Here is a 21,110-nt window from a genome sequence, read left to right on the forward strand (position 1 = left end):
ATGTTTACTAGAAATCATTATTGGCTTAGTGATTGGATTGCTAGTAAGGGCGTTTTAAGACATTTTTTAGTGCACATTCCTTATGACTTCTGTGCGCAAAACAATTGCCAGAGTTGTAGATTTCAATTTCATTCACACAAAAAAGTAACCTGCTGGCTAAAAAGTTGTCCTTTGACCTCAGCTTTAATGCTTTCCAATGTATTAGCGAGTGTTTATGTGTATTAGTTTACATGTGTGTAATTGCATGTCATTTTGGCATAAGGCTTACTACACAAGGAGCATAGTGACCTATTAATTTGAATACGCACTGGCATTGACAACATATGAACTTGCCTCCAGTGCTGGGATCCTTTGCACTAAATGTCTCAGATCTGTTGTGGAATTACTCAGCACCAGGATTCTGGCACCAAAAGCTACAGACCTGTACATCTGCCCACTATTGATGCTGGAGGACTTTTTAATGTTGGTATAATTGGTGGCATATGCTTAATAAAGGCATTCTTGGTCATTGACCTACTGAATCTGAAAAACCCACCATGAGCCTAATGCCGGGTACACACGATCATTTTTCGGCATGAAAAAAAAGAATTTTTATTAAAAATGTAATTTAAAATGATCGTGTGTGGGCTTCACATCATTTTTCGGGTTCTGAAAAACGACCAAAAAAAAATTCGAACATGCTGCATTTTTTAACAACGTTTTAAACTATGTCGTTTTTCGGGTTGTAAAAAATGATCGTGTGTGGACTAAAACGACGTTAAAAACCCGCGCATGCTCAGAAGTTATGAGACGGGAGCGCTCGTCTGGTAAAACTACCGTTCATAATGGAGTAAGCACATTTATCAAGCTGTAACAGACAGAAAAGCGCGAATCGTCTTTTACCAACATGGAATCAGCTAAAGCAGCCCCAAGGGTGGCGTCATTTGCATGGAACTTCCCCTTTATAGTGCCGTCGTACGTGTTGTACGTCACCGCGCTTTGCTAGAGCATTTTTAAAAAACAATGGTGTGTGGGCAACGTTGTTTTAATGATGAAGTTGGAAAAACTTTGTTTTTTCTACATGCTGAAAAACTTTTTTTTCATGCCAAAAAATGATCGTGTGTACGCGGCATTAGAACCGAGTGCCCTTTTACATGCACAGCGCGGCTGCGTTAGCGGCGTTTTACCGTTGTTTTAACATCGCTCTTCAGCCGGTAGCGGGGCGCTTTTAACCCCCGCTAGCGGTCAAAGAAAGGGTTAAATGCACCCGAAAAGTGCTGCTGCTGAAGCGCTTTGCAGGCACTTTGGCAGCGGTGCCCATTCATTTCAATGGGCAGGGGCGGTGGAGGAGCCGTGTATACACTGCTCCAAAGATGATGCTTGTAGGACTTTTCCCAACGTCCTGCAAGTGTGAAAGCACTCAGGCTTTCACACAAGAGCTGCATGGGAGGCATTTTTCAGACGCTTCCAGTGTGAAAGGGGACTAAGTGTGCAGATATATTTATTGATTTCAAAAATAGTTGGGGGCTAGCTATGGTGTTCTGGTCGTCCTGGAAGAACAAGTCTTAGCATAGCAGCAGGTTTGGACCTAGGCAACATTTGCTGCACTAGCCCTATAGCCACTGGAGCACTATATGCTGAACAGGCAATGACTTCTGTTTCCCAGTTTTCGCATTGAGTTCTTGAGTTTCAACACTATTAAGGAGCCGATGAGGGAGGACTGAAGGAGAAAGCATTCACAGTGCAATTCATTAAGGACCTCGTCATCAAACGGTTTATTTTTAACACGAAGGGGAACAGGCGTTTTTGTTAAATTGTAAAGCCAATGAAAGGTGGTTAATAAGTGACTCACAGTGACGTCTATGTTGATAATGTCTCCATCCTCAAGAGGTCGGCTTTAAAAAGAAAAAGAAAAGAAAATGACACATGTATTTAAGCCACCAATAGTATACACTTCTATTTTAAGCCGATGATAAGCTGGGCAGCTATCACAATAACACTGAACCATGTATTAGTTCATTTAAATACAATGAGGTATATTTTTACAATACAGCTTGAACATATAAATCTGTACCAAAAACGTAAAAGCCAATTATACACTTTCCTAATTATCCAACATAAAAATAATGTAACATTTTCAAATGATGCAGCAATTCAAGTATTGTTTGGGGTAATCAGGCGGTATCTGAGTTGAAGGAACCTGTAATTTTGAATAAAATCATATGACGCCAGTGAGTTATATAGGGTAGGTAGGTATTGACTTTTTTCTTTATAATTATCATACTGACCTTAGAATTTGTTTTTATTATTATTATTCAAGTTTAAGGGCCCTTTCACACGGGCGGACGAACGGTCCGTTTTTTACAAGTCCGTTTACGGACTCACAATGCATCCCTATGGGATTGTGGACGTTGGCGGATGAGCATACGCTAACGTCCGTAAAGATCTGCCTCCGCAAAGATCCGCTTTTTCAGACGGAAGAAACCCCTATTTTTCTTCCGTCTGGCGGAACGGATCGGATGAATACGGACACACGGTCCGTATTCATCCGATTCACCATAGGGGAGAGCGGAGGAAAGACAGGGCGGTCTCTGCACAGTGTGCGGGGACCGCCCTGTCCGCCGACAGCTCAGCGGGGATTTACGGATGATCCCCGCTGAGCAGACGGACACACACGGGGCGGATTAATATGGATCCGCTCCGTGTGAAAGAGCCCTAAGGGTATTCTAAAGTAACGATCAGTTCTACCTTCATTATAGCCCTGTATAGTGTATAGATAAGCTGTGCCTGCTTAACCACTTCCCGCCCGGCCTATGGCCGATTTACGTCCGGGAAGTGGTTATGAAATCCTGACAGGACGTTCTAGAACGTCCTGCAGGATTTCATGCCGCGCGCGCCCGTGGGGGCGCGCATCCCGGCGATCGGTGATGCGGGGTGTCAGTCTGACACCCTGCATCTCCGATCTCGGTAAAGAGCCTCCGGCGGAGACTCTTTACCACGTGATCAGCCGTGTCCAACCACGGCTGATCACGATGTAAACAGGAAGAGCCGTCTGACAGACGCGAGTAGAGGATAGCCGATCGGCGGCTCTCCTGACAGGGGGGGTTAGCGCTGATTGTTTATCAGCGCAGCCCCCCCTCGGATCGCCACACTGGACCACCAGGGATGCCCACCCTGGAGCACCAGGGTGGGCAAAAAAAAAAAAAATGCCATAAAAAAAAAAAAAAAAAAACAAAAAAAAAAAAAAAAAAAAAAAACATAAAGAAAAAAGATGCCAGTCAGTGCCCACAAATGGGCACTGACTGGCAACCTGGCAAAAATCAGTGCTGCCACCCCAGTGTCCATCAGCGCCACCCCAGTGTCCATCAGCGCCACCCCAGTGTCCATCAGTGCCACCCCAGTGTCCATCAGTGCCACCCCACAGTGCCCATCCATGCCCAGTGCCCACCTATCAGTGCCCATCTGTGCCACCCATAAGTATCCATCAGTGCCGCCCATGAGTGCCCATCTGTGCCGCCTATGAGTGCCCAGTGCCGCCCATGAGTGCCCATCAGTGCCGCCTATGTGTGCCCATCAGTGCCGCCTATGTGTGCCCATCAGTGCCGCCTATGTGTGCCCATCAGTGCCGCCTATGTGTGCCCATCAGTGCCGCCTATGTGTGCCCATCAGTGTCGCATACCAGCGCCGCCAATCAGTGCCACCTCATCTGTGCCCGTCAGTACTACCTCATCGATGTCATCAGTGCCATCTCATCGGTGCCCATTAGTGCCGCCATATCAGTGCCCGTAATTGAAAGAGAAAACTTATTTACAAAAAAATTAACAGAAAAAAATAAAAACGTAATTTTTTTTCCAAATTTTCAGCCTTTTTTTAGTTGTTGCGCAAAAAAAAAAATCGCAGAGGTGATCGAATACCACCAAAAGAAAGCTCTATTTGTGGGGAAAAAAGGACGCCAATTTTGTTTGGGTACAGTGTAGCATGACCGCGCAATTGCCATTCAAAGTGCGACAGTGCTGAAAGCTGAAAATTGGCTTGGGCGGGAAGCTGCGTAAGTACCTGGTATGGAAGTGGTTAATATGTGACAACTGAAAAGAGATTAAACTGTCAGATTTACTGTATACAGCACTTGGAATTGTCGTCTATGTATCCATAAGCAAATATGCTAGGACTACCAACAAAACACAGGCACACCATATGGAAGACTATAATCTAGGGGTGGAGGTAAATCAGATAAACTAATTATGTTGTATTAGGTATCCGGATATGCTGGTAGATCATAGTCTTGAAGTAAACCTGTGCCCAGAAAAACATAGTAAATTGCTCCTAGTTGTGTAAAACAGGCACCTAGAGGTAACTGGGCACACTGGGTTTGAGGGATTCTGGGTTACTAAACAAGAGATAGGGAGACAGAGATGGAGAGAGAGAGAGAGAGAGAGAGAGAGAGATGGGGAGAGAGAGAGAGAGAGAAAAACATAGTAAAAAAATAGAAAAACATAGTAAATTGCTCCTAGTTGTGTAAAACAGGCACCTAGAGGTAACTGGGCACACTGGGTTTGAGGGATTCTGGGTTACTAAACAAGAGATAGGGAGACAGAGATGGAGAGAGAGAGAGAGAGAGAGATGGGGAGAGAGAGAGAGATAGGGGGGAGAGCGAGAGAGAGAGCAACCATCCAGTAAAAAAAAATGAACGTGCTAGAACTGAAAACAGCATAAAGGAAAGAACCAAAATTAAAGTGTCTGTAACCTGAAAAAAAGAAAAAAAAAAGAAGAGCTCCCGATCCCTTGTAGCAGTTTAAACAGCACAGTGCTTGTGTTGTCTAACCTGTCCCTCTCAAAGCTGTAAAATACCTGGCTGATTCTGCCCTCCCCCTTTTAAACTGACCACAGTTTATCATGGCTGCTGAGCCCTGACATCATGGTCATTTTACGTGCCTCCGTCACCCGCAGCTCTCCTCTCTCCCCGCCTGTCAGCTCTGTGTGTCTGTGTGAGCTGTTTCCACCCCCCCCTTTTGCCGCTGCTAGTACTGAAATAAACTTTAAAAAAATGTCACTGCCAGCCACTCTGTTTTATCTAGCCATACTACACTGTGTACGTTTTTTTTTTTTTTAACTAAACCTCTAAATACCTATTTTCAGAGGTCTTCAAACCAGTCATGTGACCAACCCCCCCCCCCCCCCCCCCCCCCCCCCGGCAAACGTCAGAGGGAGATTTTGGCCCCTCCCGCTGTAGCCCTGAATCGGAGTAGTTATCAGATATATAGATATACATTATGTCTAAAGATAGGCAATAGCATAAAATGAAATGTGTCTCCTGTTCTCCAAACTCACCCGCAGCCAGCAGACACACCATAACCAGCCCTTAACCCCCCCCCCCCCCCCCCCCAATCACGAGGCAAACCACACAGGTGTTGAGGGTTAAACAGTACAAAGCATACACCTTTAAACACAGTTAGGGACACTCCCCTTAGCCTTGTCATAGAGGAGGTAGGGGACAAGGATAAAACCAATGGGAACTCAACACTTGTACATTCAAACATAAACTACAGTTGAAACACACAAAGGGATTATGATAAGCAGGCAGACCCTCCTTACACATCCCCCACTGGGATGTGTCTCCACACCTTTTGTCTATGTGCCATGACCTAACATAATTAAACACAATAACAAGATGGGGTGGGGTGGGGGAGAAGGGATGCAACGTAGATGGAGACAACATTACATTATCCCAATGCTATTTTGTCCCCAAGTCTCTCGTTCTCTGCTGGGCCATAGTCTTTGGGTAGGAGGCCAGCCCATAGCCCCCTCCAAAACACACAGTGACAGTGGGTTCAGTCACATTTCTCCCCTTTAAAAAACAAACTAACCAGGTCCCTGACCCTCAACTGGTTAGTCACAAACTCCTACCCCAGGCAAACAGCAAAATGAATAGTATGACTCTGGTGCTGGCGCTGGGGAGCAAAACTGCATAGACGGTCTCCAGTGAATAAAAACAGCCGTGCAGGGCGGGACCGGCTGTCTGCACTCCCGTGATCTGGGACTGGGTTGCAGGTATTGGGGGGAGGTGAATAATTCTTTGCCACAATGCAAGCGCTTCAGCTGGTAGGGAACATAGGATGGTATTACTAAGCTGTTGAGGAGGCAGAGGCAGTAATTGTTTTGGAGCTATATTTGGGGTCCTTATGTTGAAATACTGCCCTGCGGCCCATTCTCTGAAGGGAGGTGCTAGCAGCACTCATACGTCTATTTCCCAAAAACAACATCTGGATATGATGCTGAGCACGTGCACTCAACTTCTTTGGTCGACCATTTCTATTAGATAAGCACCTGAATGACCACAATATACAGGATATACAATGTAATACTGACATAAAATCACACACATAGGTTGGACTTGATGGACTTGTGTTTTTTTTTCAACCTCACCTACTATGTACTATGTAACTATGGCGAGGCCAGTTCCGAGTGGAACCTGTTCTGTTAAACGGCTGTATGGTCTTGGCCACAGTGCGGCAGTTGAGTTTCAGGGTCTTGACAATCTTCTTATAGCCTAGGCCATCTTTATTTAGAGCAAAAAGGTAATTTTTTTCAGATCCTCAGAGAGTTTTTTGCCATGAGGTGCCATGTTGAACTTCCAGTGACCAGTATGAGAAAGTGAGAGCAATAACACCACGTTTAAGACACCTGCTCCCTTTTCACACCTGAGACCTTGTAACACTAAAGCCCCGTAGACACGATCGGAATTTCAGATGGAAAAAGTCAAACTGACTTTTTCCATCGGAAATTTCGACCATGTGCATGCCCAATCGGACTTTTTTTCAAGGAATTCCATCGGAGTTTAGATAAAGAACAGGTTCTCTTTTCCTCCGATGGAATTCAGTCGGAATTCTGATGTGAGTTTGGCCGGGCAAAAGCGTGTACGGGGCATAACGAGTCAGATGGCACCGGGGAGGGAAAATGGCTAATTGGGCCCAATTTGGTAATTTGCACTTAGGGGTGTACTCACTTTTGTTTCCAGAGGTTTAGACATAAATGGCTGCGTGTTAAGTTATTTTGAGGGGACAGCAAATTTACACGGTTATACAAGCTGTATACTCACTACTTTACATTGTAGCAAAGTGTAATTTCTTCAGTGTTGTCACAAGAAAAGATATAATAAAATATTTACAAAAATGTGAGGGGCGTACTCACTTTTATGAGATACTATACACACACGTTTATTTATTTTTTATTCAATCCAATTATTCCAAGTAGTAGAAGTGCACGAGTAAATTTTTTGGCAGACAAATAATGCCAAGCTGTCTAGATAACGTATTCTGTTACAACTAGTAATTACCTTCACTGATGTCATTATCTAAAGAAATGTGTCTTTAGAGTCGGCGCCGAAATGTCTGCCTATAATCTGTATAGGAGCCCCCACTGTGTGTGGAAAGGGGGTGGAGATTTCATTGTTCTGTGATGGAGGATTTAGCTTGTAAACTGCATATATACCAGCAGCAAGCTGCCATTAAAGTGTCTTGTTCCAGCAGTAAGCTCTGACTCATGTGTGGCTTATTGGGCGATTCCAGGAATATTCCTCCTCGTGGAATATTGGGGTGATTTGCTTTTATGGGAAGAAGGGAATGCTTGACGGGGATATCCTAATTCCGTCACACACACCGATCGAAAATTTTCGATGGAAAAAGTCAGACGAAATTTTTTTCGGATATTCCGACTGTGAGTATGCCCCATCTGACTTTTTCCGTCAGAAATTCAGACAGAGTTAGAAAGAGAACGGAGTTACAATCAGAAATTACGTTCGTCTGTATGGACGGCCGGAATTTGGTGTGTCCGTGTGTATGCAAGACAGCTTGAACGGAATTCTGTCGGAAAAACCCATCGGAATTTATTCCAACGGAAACTCTGATCGTGTGTACAGGCCATTAGAGTTCTCCCCTTTTTTCAAAATATTTTTTTTCTAGAGTCTAGACTGAGTAAGATCATTTTTGGTTTCATTGGTAGTATTTGTATTGTGAGGCTTGTCACTTTTTGGAGAATATAAGGTAGCACACATCCTCTAGATTGTAGACTCGGGGTGATGAATCCCATTCTCCTATTGTTTCTTTTTATTGCTACAACGTTGTGTACCTGTCTGTGAAACCTTAGTTTTGCATTATCTTTTTGATATATCTACAATAGTGCTTTGTACAATGCCACTTGAGATAGCATGATAAAAAGAAAAACTATAACAATAATCTATTCAACTCAGGAAGAATGTAGTCAGGTATTCACAGTTTAGATCTATAAATACTGATCACTACAGCTTCTAAACATAACAATTTACCGGTGTTCATATTCAATAACTTCACTAGTAAGGCTGTTTATGGATGACCAACTGCCTTGCACCATTATTCTTTCTACTGTTCTATAATCAATTCAATGACCAGTGAAAATAGAATACCAGAGAGCATTTAGGCTTTGAGTTTTGATTGTGTATGAAACCTTAAATGGCTGTATGAATATCATGTTCTTGTTAGTAATAATAATCTCTTTAAAAAATTAACAAATGATAAACATATAGCACAGCTTCCTGTTGCCCTTCCTCTGAATCCAAATCCCTTTGTCACGTATTCCTCCAACACTGCCCTTCCTTAGATCCAAGGCCCCTTTCACACGGACGGATAGAATGGTGCTTTCACCTGCAGATTTGACCACGGCTAGAAGTACACAATGCTTTCCTATGACACCCTTCACACACTACGGTTACCTGCGTTTTTGTGCGAATAGAAAAAATAGAATTGAATGCGTCCAGCTGCGATGTACCGCAGCTATCGGCACATAACTGCAGGTCACCGCAGTGCACCGTGTCAACTGCGTTTGGTATGAATCTTGAGGGGGAAGATCCCAGCCCCCCACCCTAGGTGAATGAGTATGGGGTACATCGTACCCCTACTTATTCACCTGGAGGGACAAAAAAACAAAAAAACACACTACACATGGTTTTAAAGTAATTTATTTGTCAGCTCCGGGGGCGTTCTGCCAGGGCCTTCACCGCCGTCTGGTTCTCTTCTGCCGGGGCCCCTGCTCTATTCTGCAGGGGCCCCCGCTCTCTTCTTTAGCTCTTTTATGAGTGGGGGGCACCAGGATTCTTCGACGTCTTCTGCTGGGAGGGGTCCCGGTCTTCACTGCCGTCTGGTTCTCCTCTGCCGGGGGCCCCGCTCTCTTCTTTAGCTCTTTTACGAGCCTGGTATGCTCTTGAAGGGGGAAACCATGCCGGGTTTTTATTTGAAATTTGGCGTGGAGTTCCCCCTCAAGATTCATACCAGACACAGTGGTTGGTATTGGCAGAGATCCAAGTTGGATCCCCGTTCATCATCGTTCCACGGCTAAACGCAGCCGCAGCTAAATCGCACTGTACAAATGCAGGTGACCGCTGTGCCTGGAGTCTTGAACTTCAGCAAAACATAAAAATGCTTTTAACTGCGGCAGAACAGCCGTCGGTGTGAAAGTGTCCTTTTATATGATCTCACTCAACTTTGGGCAACATTGTGATTTGCAATCTTCCTTGGAGGTCTGGATACTGGGATTTGTATCACACCAAAGACACTAGCTGTATAGACTTTCTATAGTGTCCCTGTGCTTGTGTGGGTTTCCTTTGACTGTGCCAGTTTCCTCCAACAATTAAGATACATACTCTTTAAGCAATGCACAGTATGGCAGAATTATATAAATCAAATAAATATGTTGCTTGGTAATATAGCTGTAGGTATTTGTAAGTTTATTTCTAAATGCACAGAATTTAATTCGCTAATCAACACAGCCATTAATGTCTAAACCACTGGCAACAAAATCGAGTACACCACTAAGTGAAAATGTCCAAACTGGGCACAAAAAGTGTCAATATTTTGTGTGACCATCATTATTTTCCAGCACTTGCCTTAACCCTCTTGGACATGGAGTTCACTAGAGATTCACAGGTTGCCACTGGAGTCCTCTTCCACTCCTCCTTGACAACATCACAGAGCTGGTGGATGTTAGAGACCTTGTGCTCCTCCACCTTCCATTTGATGATGCCCCACAGATGCTCAATAGGGTTTAGGTCTGGAGACATGCTTGGCCAGTCCATCACCTTTATCCTCAGCTTCTTTAGGGTCGGTATCATGTTGGAATACTGCCCTGCGGCCCAGTCTCCGAAAGGAGGGGATCATGCTCTGATTCAGTATGTCACAGTACATGTTGGTATTCATGGTTCCCTCAATGAATTGTAGCTCCCCAGTGCCGGCAGCACTCATGCAGCCCCAGACCATGACACTCCCACCACCATTCTTGACTGAAGGAAAGACACACTTGTCTTTGTACTCCTCACCTGGTTGCCGCCACATACGCTTGACACCATCTGAACCAAATAAGTTTATCTTGGTCTCATCAGACCACAGGACAGTAATCCATGTCCTTCGTCTGCTTGTCTTCGGGAAACTGAGGGTATTATTGTGTATCATCATTAGAAGAGGCTTCCTTCTGGGACGACAGCCATGCAGACCAAATTGATGCAGTGTGCGGCACTGAGCACTGACAGGCTGACCCCCCCCACCCTTTCAACCCCTGCAGCAATGCTGGCAGCACTCATAAGTATTTCCCAAAGACAGCCTCTGGTATGACGCTGAGCATGTGCACTCAACTTTTTTGGTCGACCATGGTGAGGCCTGTTCTGAGTGGAACCTGTCCTGTTAAACCGCTGTATGGTCCTGGCCACTGTGCTGCAGCTCAATTTCAGGGTCTTTACAATGTTCTTATGGCCTAGACCATCTTTATGTAGAGCAGTGGTCTCCAAACTGTGGCCCGGGGGCCAGATGTGGCCCTTTGCTAGCCTTTATTCGGCCCTTGGGGAACTATTCCTCCCACCGACTCCAACAATGGCACTATTTCTTCCACCAATACCAATCATGGGATACTATTCCTCCTACTAATAGGGGCACTACTCCTCCTGCAATTGACCACAAACCCGGGGGCCATATTTGTCACTGGGACATTTTCTGCCCACGCTGGCCACAATCCGGCCCTCCTAAAGTCTGAAGGACAATAAACTGGCCCTTCTTTTTAAAAGTTTGGAGACTCCTGATGTAGAGCAATAATTCTTTTTTTCAGAGAGTTCTTTGGGTTGAGGTGCCATGTTGAACTTTCAGTGACCAGTATGAGAGAGAGAGCAATAACACCAAATGTAACATACCTGCTCCTCATTCACACTTGAGACCTTGTAACACTAATGAGTCATATGGCTAATTGGGCAAAATTAGGACATTTTCACTTAGGGGTGAACTCACTTTTGTTGCCAGCGGTTCAGACATTAATGTCTGTGTGTTGAGTTATTTTGACGGAACGGCAAAGTCCATTCTTTGCAAAATAGCTAAAGCTCTGTCAGATTGCATGGAGAGCATCTGTGAACAGCAATTTTCAAGCCTTGCCACAGATTCTTGATTTAATTTAGGTCTGGACTTTAACTGGGCCATTCTAACACATGAATATGCTTTGATTTAAACCATTCCATTGTAGCTCTGGCTGTATGTTTAGGGTCGATGTCCTGCTAGAAGGTGAACCTCTGCCACAGTCCCAAGTCTTTTGCAGACTCAAAACAGACTTTCGTCTAAGTTTGCCTTGTTTCTGGCTCCATCCATCTTCCCATCAACTCAGACCAGCAGCTTGCTGCCACCACCATTTTTAAACAGTGAGGATGGTGTGTTCAGGGTGACGTGCAGTGATAGTTTCACGCCACACACAGCGTTTTGCTTTTAGGAAAAGAAAGTTGAATTTTGGTCTCATCCGACTAGAGCACCTTCTTCCACATGTTTGCTGTGTCCCCCACATGGCTTCTCACAAACTGCAAACAGGACTTCTTATAGCTTTCTTTCAACAATGGCTTTCTTCTTGCCACTCTTCCATAAAGACCATATTTGTTGAATGCATGACTAATACGGTAGTTGTGCTGTGGACAGATTCTCCCACCTGAGCTGTGGCTCTCTGCAGCTCCTCCAGAGTTACCATGAGCCTCTTGGCTGCTTCTCCGATTAATGCTCTTCTTGCCCGGCCTGTCAGTTAGGGTGGACGGCCATGTCTTGGTAGGTTTGCAGTTGTGCCATACTCTTTCCATTTTTGGATGATGGATAGAACAATGATCCGTGAGATATTTATAGCATATGTCAACTCCCTGTTGGGTAGAGAACATCTGGCCTACAAACGAAGGAAGGCAGAGGGTAAATTTGAGGAGATTTGGTATTCCTGGTTGAGAGATGCAAGTGTCGCACCACCAAAACTGGTGATGAATAGATTCTCTATGTAGAGTGCAAAGGACAGGGGGGGAGGGGCGGGGGGGGGGGGGTGGGATATAAAAATATAGAGACGTACATTGGAATATTATAGGAATGTAAAAATGTTGTACAATGTATGTCAATTGAAATGCAACAGATGCCGATTAGGCATATGTATGTATGAAATAAGAAAAAATAAAATAAAAATAAAGTGGATTTAAAAAAAAAAAGCTTGGGATATTTTTTTATAACCTATCCTTGCTTTGAACTTCTCCACGACTTTATCCCTGAACCGTCTTGTGTGTTCCTTGGCCTTAATGATGCGGTTTTGTTCACCAAGGTTCTCCAACAAACCTCTAAAGCAGGCCATACACAGTCGAATTTTGAACAAATTTTATTTTCAAAATCAGAAAGTTCATTATTTTTGTGATCCGATGATGCCACCATTGATTTTCGAAATTCGGCCGACCAAACCTTCATATTGCCGGGAATTATTGTTTCTCTCCAGGAATATTCTTTTCTTGCACATGCGCATTTTTTTTTCTATTACATTTCTCGCACGATTCTCCCATCATTCATCAGAAAATCGTTTGTTTTTCAAAATATTTCCAACATGTCGGATTGCTCAAATTTGTTTGCCGCACGAAAATCGGCTGTTGCTGCAACCCACTAACGGTGCGAAATTCGTACGAAAATTCTTTGATACGATTTTCGAAATGTAAACCGTGTATGGCCGCCTTAAGGGCTTCACAGAACAGCTGTATTTATACTGAGATTAAATTACACACAGGTGGACTATTTACTAATTAGACTTCTGAAAGCAGTTGGTTCCACTAGATTTTAGTTAGGGATATCAAAGTAAAGGGGGCTGAATACAAATTCACACCAAACTTTTCAGATATTTAATTTGTAAAACAAAAATTTAAAACACAGACACAAGCACCCGTGTGCTTTTTTATTCCGTCTTTTTTTTTCAATGATAGCTGTTGATATACAGTAAAAATAATATATTACGTGATAGTATGAGATGCTGTCACTGTGCAGTTGGGCGTTTGGGGGACACAGGATGTGCACCTTGGCTTGGTGCAGGACTGCAGAGCATAGATGTGGACTGGAGAAAACAGCTTTCGCAGCTTTCTCCAGGTTTTGGTATTTCTGCATGCGGCTCTGTAGTTTGGAGATTCCATAGTGTCTTGAGTTGGACAGAATCTCCAACCCTGTGTCCAGGTTTTGTGGAGGACCAGCAGGCAGTGCCGGGACAAGGTAATTTGGTGCCCAGGGCGAACATGGCAAACTGCGGCCCCCACACACACACAATATTTTCGGGCTAGCAGCACAGCATTGGAGCTCATTGTGGCAGTCAACAATTGCTTAACCTGCTATCCTCTAGCCTGCAGAGGCTGTATTAGGTCTAGAGGATAGCAGCTTAGGCAGTTCCTAATGGCTCAGTCCCTAGGATCAGTAAAGGATAATTGCCTACAGGCCCTCTTACCAGACCCAGCGAAACTTCCGCAGTAGTGTAGCATGTCTGTACCCTGGTAGTGGCTCAGCGTGGCTCTCTCTGGTGGTTCTGGTTAGCAGCGTGGCTATCTCTGGTGGTGCTGGTTAGCAGTGTGGCCCTCTCTGGTGGTGCTGGTTAGCAGCGTGGCTCTCTCTGGTGGTTCTGGTTAGCAGCGTGGCTCTCCCTGGTGGTTCTGGTTAGCAGCGTGGCTCACTCTGGTGGTGCTGGTTAGCAGCGTGGCTCTCTCTGGTGGTTCTGGTTAGCAGCGTGGCTCTCTCTGGTGGTGCTGGTTAGCAGCGTGGCTCTCTCTGGTGGTTTTGGTTAGCAGCGTGGCTCTCTCTGGTGGTTCTGGTTAGCAGCTTGGCTCTCTCTGGTGGTTCTGGTTAGCAGTGTGGCTCTCTCTGGTGGTTCTGGTTAGCAGCGTGGCTCTCTCTGGTGGTTCTGGTTAGCAGCGTGGCTCTCTCTGGTGGTGCTGGTTAGCAGCGTGGCTCTCTCTGGTGGTGCTGGTTAGCAGCGTGGCTCTCTCTGGTGGTGCTGGTTAGCAGCGTGGCTCTCTCTGGTGGTGCTGGTTAGCAGCGTAGCTCTCTCTGGTGGTGCTGGTTAGCAGCGTGGCTCTCTCTGGTGGTTCTGGTTAGCAACGTGGCTCTCTCTGGTGGTTCTGGTTAGCAGCGTGGCTCTTTCTGTTGGTTCTGGTTAGCAGCGTGGCTCTCTCTGGTGGTTCTGGTTAGCAGTCTGGCTCTCTCTGGTGGTTCTGGTTAGCAGCGTGGCTCTCTCTGGTGGTGCTGGTTAGCAGCGTAGCTCTCTCTGGTGGTGCTGGTTAGCAGCGTGGCTCTCTCTGGTGGTTCTGGTTAGCAACGTGGCTCTCTCTGGTGGTGCTGGTTAGCAGCGTGGCTCTCTCTGGTGGTTCTGGTTAGCAGCGTGGCTCTCTCTGGTGGTTCTGGTTAGCAGCGTGGCTCTCTCTGGTGGTTCTGGTTAGCAGCGTGGCTCTCTCTGGTGGTTCAGGTTAGCAGCGTGGCTCTCTCTGGTGGTTCAGGTTAGCAGCGTGGCTCTCTCTGGTGGTTCAGGTTAGCAGCGTGGCTCTCTCTGGTGGTGCTGGTTAGCAGCGTGGCTCTCTCTGGTGGTTCTGGTTAGCAGCGTGGCTCTCTCTGGTGGTTCTGGTTAGCAGCGTGGCTCTCTCTGGTGGTGCTGGTTAGCAGCGTGGCTCTCTCTGGTGGTTCTGGTTAGCAACGTGGCTCTCTCTGGTGGTGCTGGTTAGCAGCGTGGCTCTCTCTGGTGGTTCTGGTTAGCAGCGTGGCTCTCTCTGGTGGTTCTGGTTAGCAGCATGGCTCTCTCTGGTGGTTCTGGTTAGCAGCGTGGCTCTCTCTGGTGGTTCTGGTTAGCAGCGTGGCTCTCTCTGGTGGTTCTGGTTAGCAGCGTGGCTCTCTCTGGTGGTTCAGGTTAGCAGCGTGGCTCTCTCTGGTGGTGCTGGTTAGCAGCGTGGCTCTCTCTGGTGGTTCTGGTTAGCAGCGTGGCTCTCTCTGGTGGTTCTGGTTAGCAGCGTGGCTCTCTCTGGTGGTGCTGGTTAGCAGCGTGGCTCTCTCTGGTGGTTCTGGTTAGCAGCAGCAGTATGGCTCCCTCTTTGGCTTCCCCGGTACACTCCTCTCTTTCTGTTTCTGTCTTTTGGAGCAGTTAAGTATATCATTCATTCCCCCGGCTTGTTTCTGGGGTATGGGATCTCTTTCTCTCTCTTTTTTTCCCCCAGCAGAGTGCATGCTGGGAGCTGTAGTCACTTTCCTGAGAGGCTGGCCGGAGGCGGGATGGGAACAGTGCGAGGAGGGGTGGTGGACAGCACCCAGGTGACACCATAAAGAAAGCTGGCAGTTGTAGTGGGTGCTGTCAAGCCCCCCTCTACCCCCCTCATTGAAGCTGTGATAGCGGCAGTGTGAGCGGGGGAGAGGCGAGCTTCAGGATCTCAGAATGTTTCGCCCCCCCCTTTCTCCTGTCAGCAGTGCAGGAGGAGAGACAGCGGCTCTCTCATTACTTTCACCGCGTTGTTGATCTTCTGGAACTACATGTCCCATGATGCTCCACTAGTCTGGAGCATCATGGGACATGTAGTTCCAGAAGATTAACAACGCGGGTGAAAGTAATGAGAGAGCCGCTGTCTCTCCTCCTGCACTGCTGACAGGAGAAAGGGGGGGGGCGAAACATTCTGAGATCCTGAAGCTCGCCTCTCCCCTGCTCACACTGCCGCTATCACAGCTTCAATGAGGGGGGTAGAGGGGGGCTTGACAGCACCCACTGCAACTGCCAGATTTCTTCATGGTGTCACCTGGGTGCTGTCCACCACCCCTCCTCGCACTGTTACCATCCCGCCTCCGGCCAGCCTCTCAGTGTGTGACGCTGGGTAGGAAATACCAAGCGCCTGCAAGGGGGTTATCTCCACTGACATGGGAAGTCAATAAGTGAAGCGCTGGTCTGTTCTAGGTTTCTGCCGGGTGCAGGAGCGCACTCGGCACATCATTGCAGGTGTAGGTATTAGCGGCTGGTGTGTCCAGACAGTTTTTAAGCACACAGCTAGCACTTCACATGCGCCCCCCTTCCTCCAGTAAATAGTAGCGCCCAGGGCACCCGCCCGTTCTGCCCCCCCTTGTACCGGCCCTGCCAGCAGGGTGTGTGCTCAGGTTAGTACAGCCCTTATAATGAAGGTATAGGAATACCTCATGGCTCCCAGATGGAGACTGCTCCATCCAAGGGAGACAGGAGGTCTCCAGGAGTCCGAGACTGCAGGTGGCAGCGAGAGGATGTATGTGTCTGCAAGAGACAGGTAACGGCCTAAGGACTAAGGCCAGAGTAAAGCTGTTGGCTATGAAGAACCTATGGTCTGAGAACCAGCATTAAGAGAAGAGGTACTGCTAAAGTGAGAGAACCAGGTGGGCTAGTATTTTCAGTTGTGCATATCACTGAAAGAGAACCCCGGTGAGGGAAACATTATATGTTGGACTTTTACTTTGCTTTTGCCATTTTCAATAAACATGGGCTGCCATGCCCTCAAACATAGTTCCTGACTGCTGTAAATCACCTGAAAACGCATCTACCACTAGAGCTAATGGTCCCCCATGTTACAATACATTTGCAGTATTGTCTTTTTTTATTGTATTTATTACTACACTACCAGGGCATGTTTGTTATCTTAAGAATTGGATGTGTTCAAAAAGGTCTGTTTTTCCCCAATCCTGGAAAGTTGGACAGCATGTAGACAAATACATTGATTTATTATACAACAGTACCTGTCTGGAATTCCATGGCAGACCACATTGTTCACTGAAGTGCACACTGACTTGGGGAACCCTCCATAACCTAATGGGGATGGATAAGCATTCCGACTGATAATGTTCTCATGTACAAATGCATCTATTTCCTCTGTTGTCATGCCAACCTGGAGTAGAGAGGAAACGAGAGACATATACTATAACTTGTGTCAAGGTATAATCTGCTAGGTGCACACATAAATAGGTACATCTGTATGCTGGAAATAGGTAATCACAGTTGCAAGCATTATGAATATGTGAAAACAAAACAAAACAAATGATGCTATATTAAACCATCTAATTTGTAGCCAAGGGACATCCAATAAATTCCAGTATTATTTTTGGTCTACAAGGCCTAGAACATTATTCCAGTAAAGAGCAGAATTTATTGCAAATTAGAAATACAACACATTTTAACATGGTTTTGTTTTCTTAACCACTTAAGCCCCGGACCATTATGCAGGTAAAGGACCAGGCCCCTTTTGCGATTCTGCACTGCGTCCCTTCAACTGACAATTGCGCGGTCGTGCGACATGGCTCCCAAACAAAATTGGCGTCCTTTTTTCAAAAATAGAGCTTTCTTTTGGTGGTATTTGATCACCTCTGTGGTTTTTATTTTTTGCGCTATAAACAAAAATAGAGCGACAATTTTGAAAAAAATTCAATATTTTTTGCTCTAATAAATATCCCCAAAAAATATATACATTTTTTTTCCTCAGTTTATGCCAATACATATTCTTCTACATATTTTTGGTAAAAAAAAATATTGCAATAAGTGTTTATTGATTGGTTTGCACAAAAGTTATAGCGTTTACAAAATAGGGGATAGTTTTATGGCATTTTTATTAATATTTTTTTTTACTAGTTATGGCGGCGATCAGTGTTTTTTTTCATGACTGCGACATTATGGTGGACATATCGGACACTTTTCACATATTTTAGGGACCATTGTCATTTTCACAGCAAAAAGTGCTATAAAATGCACTGATTACTGTGAAAATGACACTGGCAGTGAAGGGGTTAACCAGGAGGGGGCATTGTAGGGGTTAAGTGTGCCCTAAGGGAGTGTTCTTACTGTGGGGGGGCGTGGCTGTGCGTGTGACATCACTGATCGTCATTCCCTAACACAGGGAACAGACGATCAGTGACAGCCACACTAGGAAGCATGGGGAGAGGTTTGTTTACACTTACCTCTCTTCCCGTTCTTCCTCTCTGTGTTCCGATCGCAGGACACCGGTGGCAATCGGGTCCGCTGTTCCCGTGGGGACAGTCACGGAGGAGAGGACCAGGTCGCGAGCATGCCGCTGGGCTCTTAAAGGGGACGTACATGTACGCCCTTGTGCCCAGTCGTGCCATTTTGTCAACATATATCGTCGTGCGGCGGTCCTCAAGTTGAGTTTCAGTGCGTTTCCGTTTACTGATTCAGGTGCAAATTTATATATATATATATATATATATATATATATATATATATATATATATATATATATATATATATATATATAATTATTCAGTCATTTAATAGTCTAAAAATGTGTGAAAAGTTTAATTAAATAAGTGTTCTTGGTCTTGTGGTAGTAAAGGATCTTTTCCTCAAAAAGCGGTTTCAGGTATTAACTATAAAGTATTTCAAGATGTGAGCAATTAAGGGAACTTTTGTCCTCTACCTTAAAAAAATACAGAAGAACATATCTAACATTTATGTTGGTATTTGGTTGTTGGCAGTCCAATCAACCTTTGGGAATTATCTGCTAATATGTTAATTGCAACACAACAAATATTTTTTTGAACTTTGATAAATTGGACATTTTAAAGCTGAACTTCAAGCAAACAGTTAAATACACATTTGAAATGCATACTGTACACGTGAACCGTTTTACCTGCCAAATTACTGAGACTTGTGGTTTAGATAACCATAACAGCCAGGTCAGAGAACTCACTTTTCTCTGCAGATGTTAAGAAATACAGTTTAGTCAAGGACCCACATGCAGCCTGCTGATTGGACAATGAAGGAGCAGTAGAAAACGGATTAGTTCATCCTTCTTGGCTCAAAATGCTGCCCTCCCCTTCTTACTTTTGCTGTGCAGATGATTGCAGAAAGCCAATATAAGGACATAGGGGTTAATTTACTAAAGGCAAATAGACTGGGCTAGATTCAGGTAGGGGCGCGCATTGTTATGGCGGCGCAGCGTACCGTATTTACGCAACGCCGCCGTAAGTTAGAGAGGCAAGTGCTGTATTCACAAAGCACTTGCCTCCTAAGTTACGGCGGCGTAGCGTAAATGGGGCCGGCGTAAGCGCACGTAATTCAAACGAGGATGAGGGGCGTGTTTATGTTAATTCTTGGTGACCCGACGTGATTGACGTTTTTCCCGAACGGCGCATGCGCCGTCCGTGGAATTTCCCAGTGTGCATTGCTCCAAAGTACGCCGCAAGGACGTCATTGGTTTCGACATGAACGTAAATTACGTCCAGCCCTATTGGCGAACGACTTACGCAAACGACGTAAAAAATTCAAAATTCGACGCGGGAACGACGTCCATACTTAACATTGTGTACGCCTCATAATAGCAACCTTACGCCGAAAAAGCCTAACGTAAACGATGTAAAAAAATAGCGCCGGGCGTACGTAAATTTGTGAATCGGCGTATCTAGGTCCTTTGCATATTCTACGCCAAAAATGACGGAAGCGCCACCTAGCGGCCAGCGTAAATACGTACCCTAAGATACGACGGTGTAAGAGACTTACGCCAGTCGGATCTTAGGCTAATGTCGGCGTATCTTGCTTTCTGAATACAGAAAGAAGATACGCCGGCGCAGCTTTGAATTTACGCGGCGTATCTATAGATACGCCGGCGTAATTCAATGCTGAATCTAGCCCACTGTGTTCTTTGCAAAGTGCAGTTGCACTCTGCAAGAGCAGTTGCTCCAGAGCTTAGTAAATGAGCAGAAGCTCTGCTGACTTCCATCAACCAATCATGCGGTTTTATTTTTTATTTTCCTAGCACGTGATTGGGTATTCTTTGCAAAGTGAAGCTTTACCTCATTTACTAAGCTCTGGAGCGACTACACTTTACAAAGTGCACAGTCTCTTTGCCTTTACTAAATCAACGCCATATTTTTAGTTAAAAAAATCAATGTAAATGCTTTTATTGTATACATAGCTAGTTTAAACTATATTTATATTTCTGCTTGAAGTTCTGCTTTAACATTCCAGTGAAAAGGAGACATGTTTATCTTACTATTTCAAGCACTGGGTGATACGCTCTCTGCTTCCATTACCTTTAAGATTTTTCCAGTCATAAGTAAAATGTGACGAGCTAGCTGACAAGCCCGACGAAGCCCTTCAATCTGATCTTCGTCCTTAATTTCAATGAAGTCTCCCCATTCAGGCACAATGCCTGTCGTCACATAGTCTGGCTTCATTATGTGCTTCAAGGAAAAGGATTGGAAAGGAAGATCACAAAAAAGGCACAACAATGGGATCATTTTCTCAGACAGTCCCCCTACTTCATGGCAACTTGCCCTTTAAGTTTGAGCGGTGACCTTCATGAGCCACCAAGCAAACCCCCAAGGCTTCCTCAGTGTTCCTTCCACTGCCCTTTTGAACTTAACATTGCCCGATACAAGAAACTTTTACAGCAAAACTATCGCACTATCAAAATACATAGCACCACAAATTTCCTGAAACGTATTTCTCCAACGTAACCAAACCGAGAAGGATTCCCAAAATTCTCAACTGTTATACCCGAGTGTTTGTTCTTTCACATCAAACTGTCAGGAGTGCTGCAGATAACAGAAACACGCTTATTGGAATAATTTGAGTAATGAGTTTGAATTGAGAATTTGGTTATTACAGTCTGTCATTTTTGATGAAATGTAGTATGACTTTACTTTCCATTGATTTCTAATTTTTAGAATGTTGTCATCACAGAAAATACGAAGCCAACCTTCCCTTTCTCTGGTTGTGTATATAGAAAAGCTCTCACCGGGGCTTTCTTCTAAAATTTACAGGTCTCAATGGTCGAATGTTGTCCTATTTAGTCCTATGACTACTGTCAT

At 45.2% G+C, this 21,110-nt stretch overlaps 1 protein-coding gene across 2 annotated transcripts in view; it reads right to left on the reverse strand.

The window, feature by feature from the left end:
- METAP1D (methionyl aminopeptidase type 1D, mitochondrial) overlaps nucleotides 1-21,110 on the reverse strand; it is a 245,406-nt gene that overhangs the window by 120,640 nt on the left and 103,656 nt on the right. Inside the window, exons 3-5 of one of the 2 annotated variants that reach the window (XM_040357751.1) lie at nucleotides 20,331-20,480; nucleotides 17,028-17,176; nucleotides 1,832-1,874 (exon numbers count right to left, since the gene is read on the reverse strand). In XM_040357751.1, the coding sequence (XP_040213685.1) occupies nucleotides 1,832-1,874; nucleotides 17,028-17,176; nucleotides 20,331-20,480 (342 nt within the window). The remainder of the gene's footprint in view (nucleotides 1-1,831; nucleotides 1,875-17,027; nucleotides 17,177-20,330; nucleotides 20,481-21,110) is intronic. The other variant, XM_040357752.1, reaches the window with a different exon arrangement.

Source organism: Rana temporaria, chromosome 6 (genome assembly GCF_905171775.1).
Source record: "Rana temporaria chromosome 6, aRanTem1.1, whole genome shotgun sequence".
Taxonomy (NCBI): domain Eukaryota; kingdom Metazoa; phylum Chordata; class Amphibia; order Anura; family Ranidae; genus Rana; species Rana temporaria.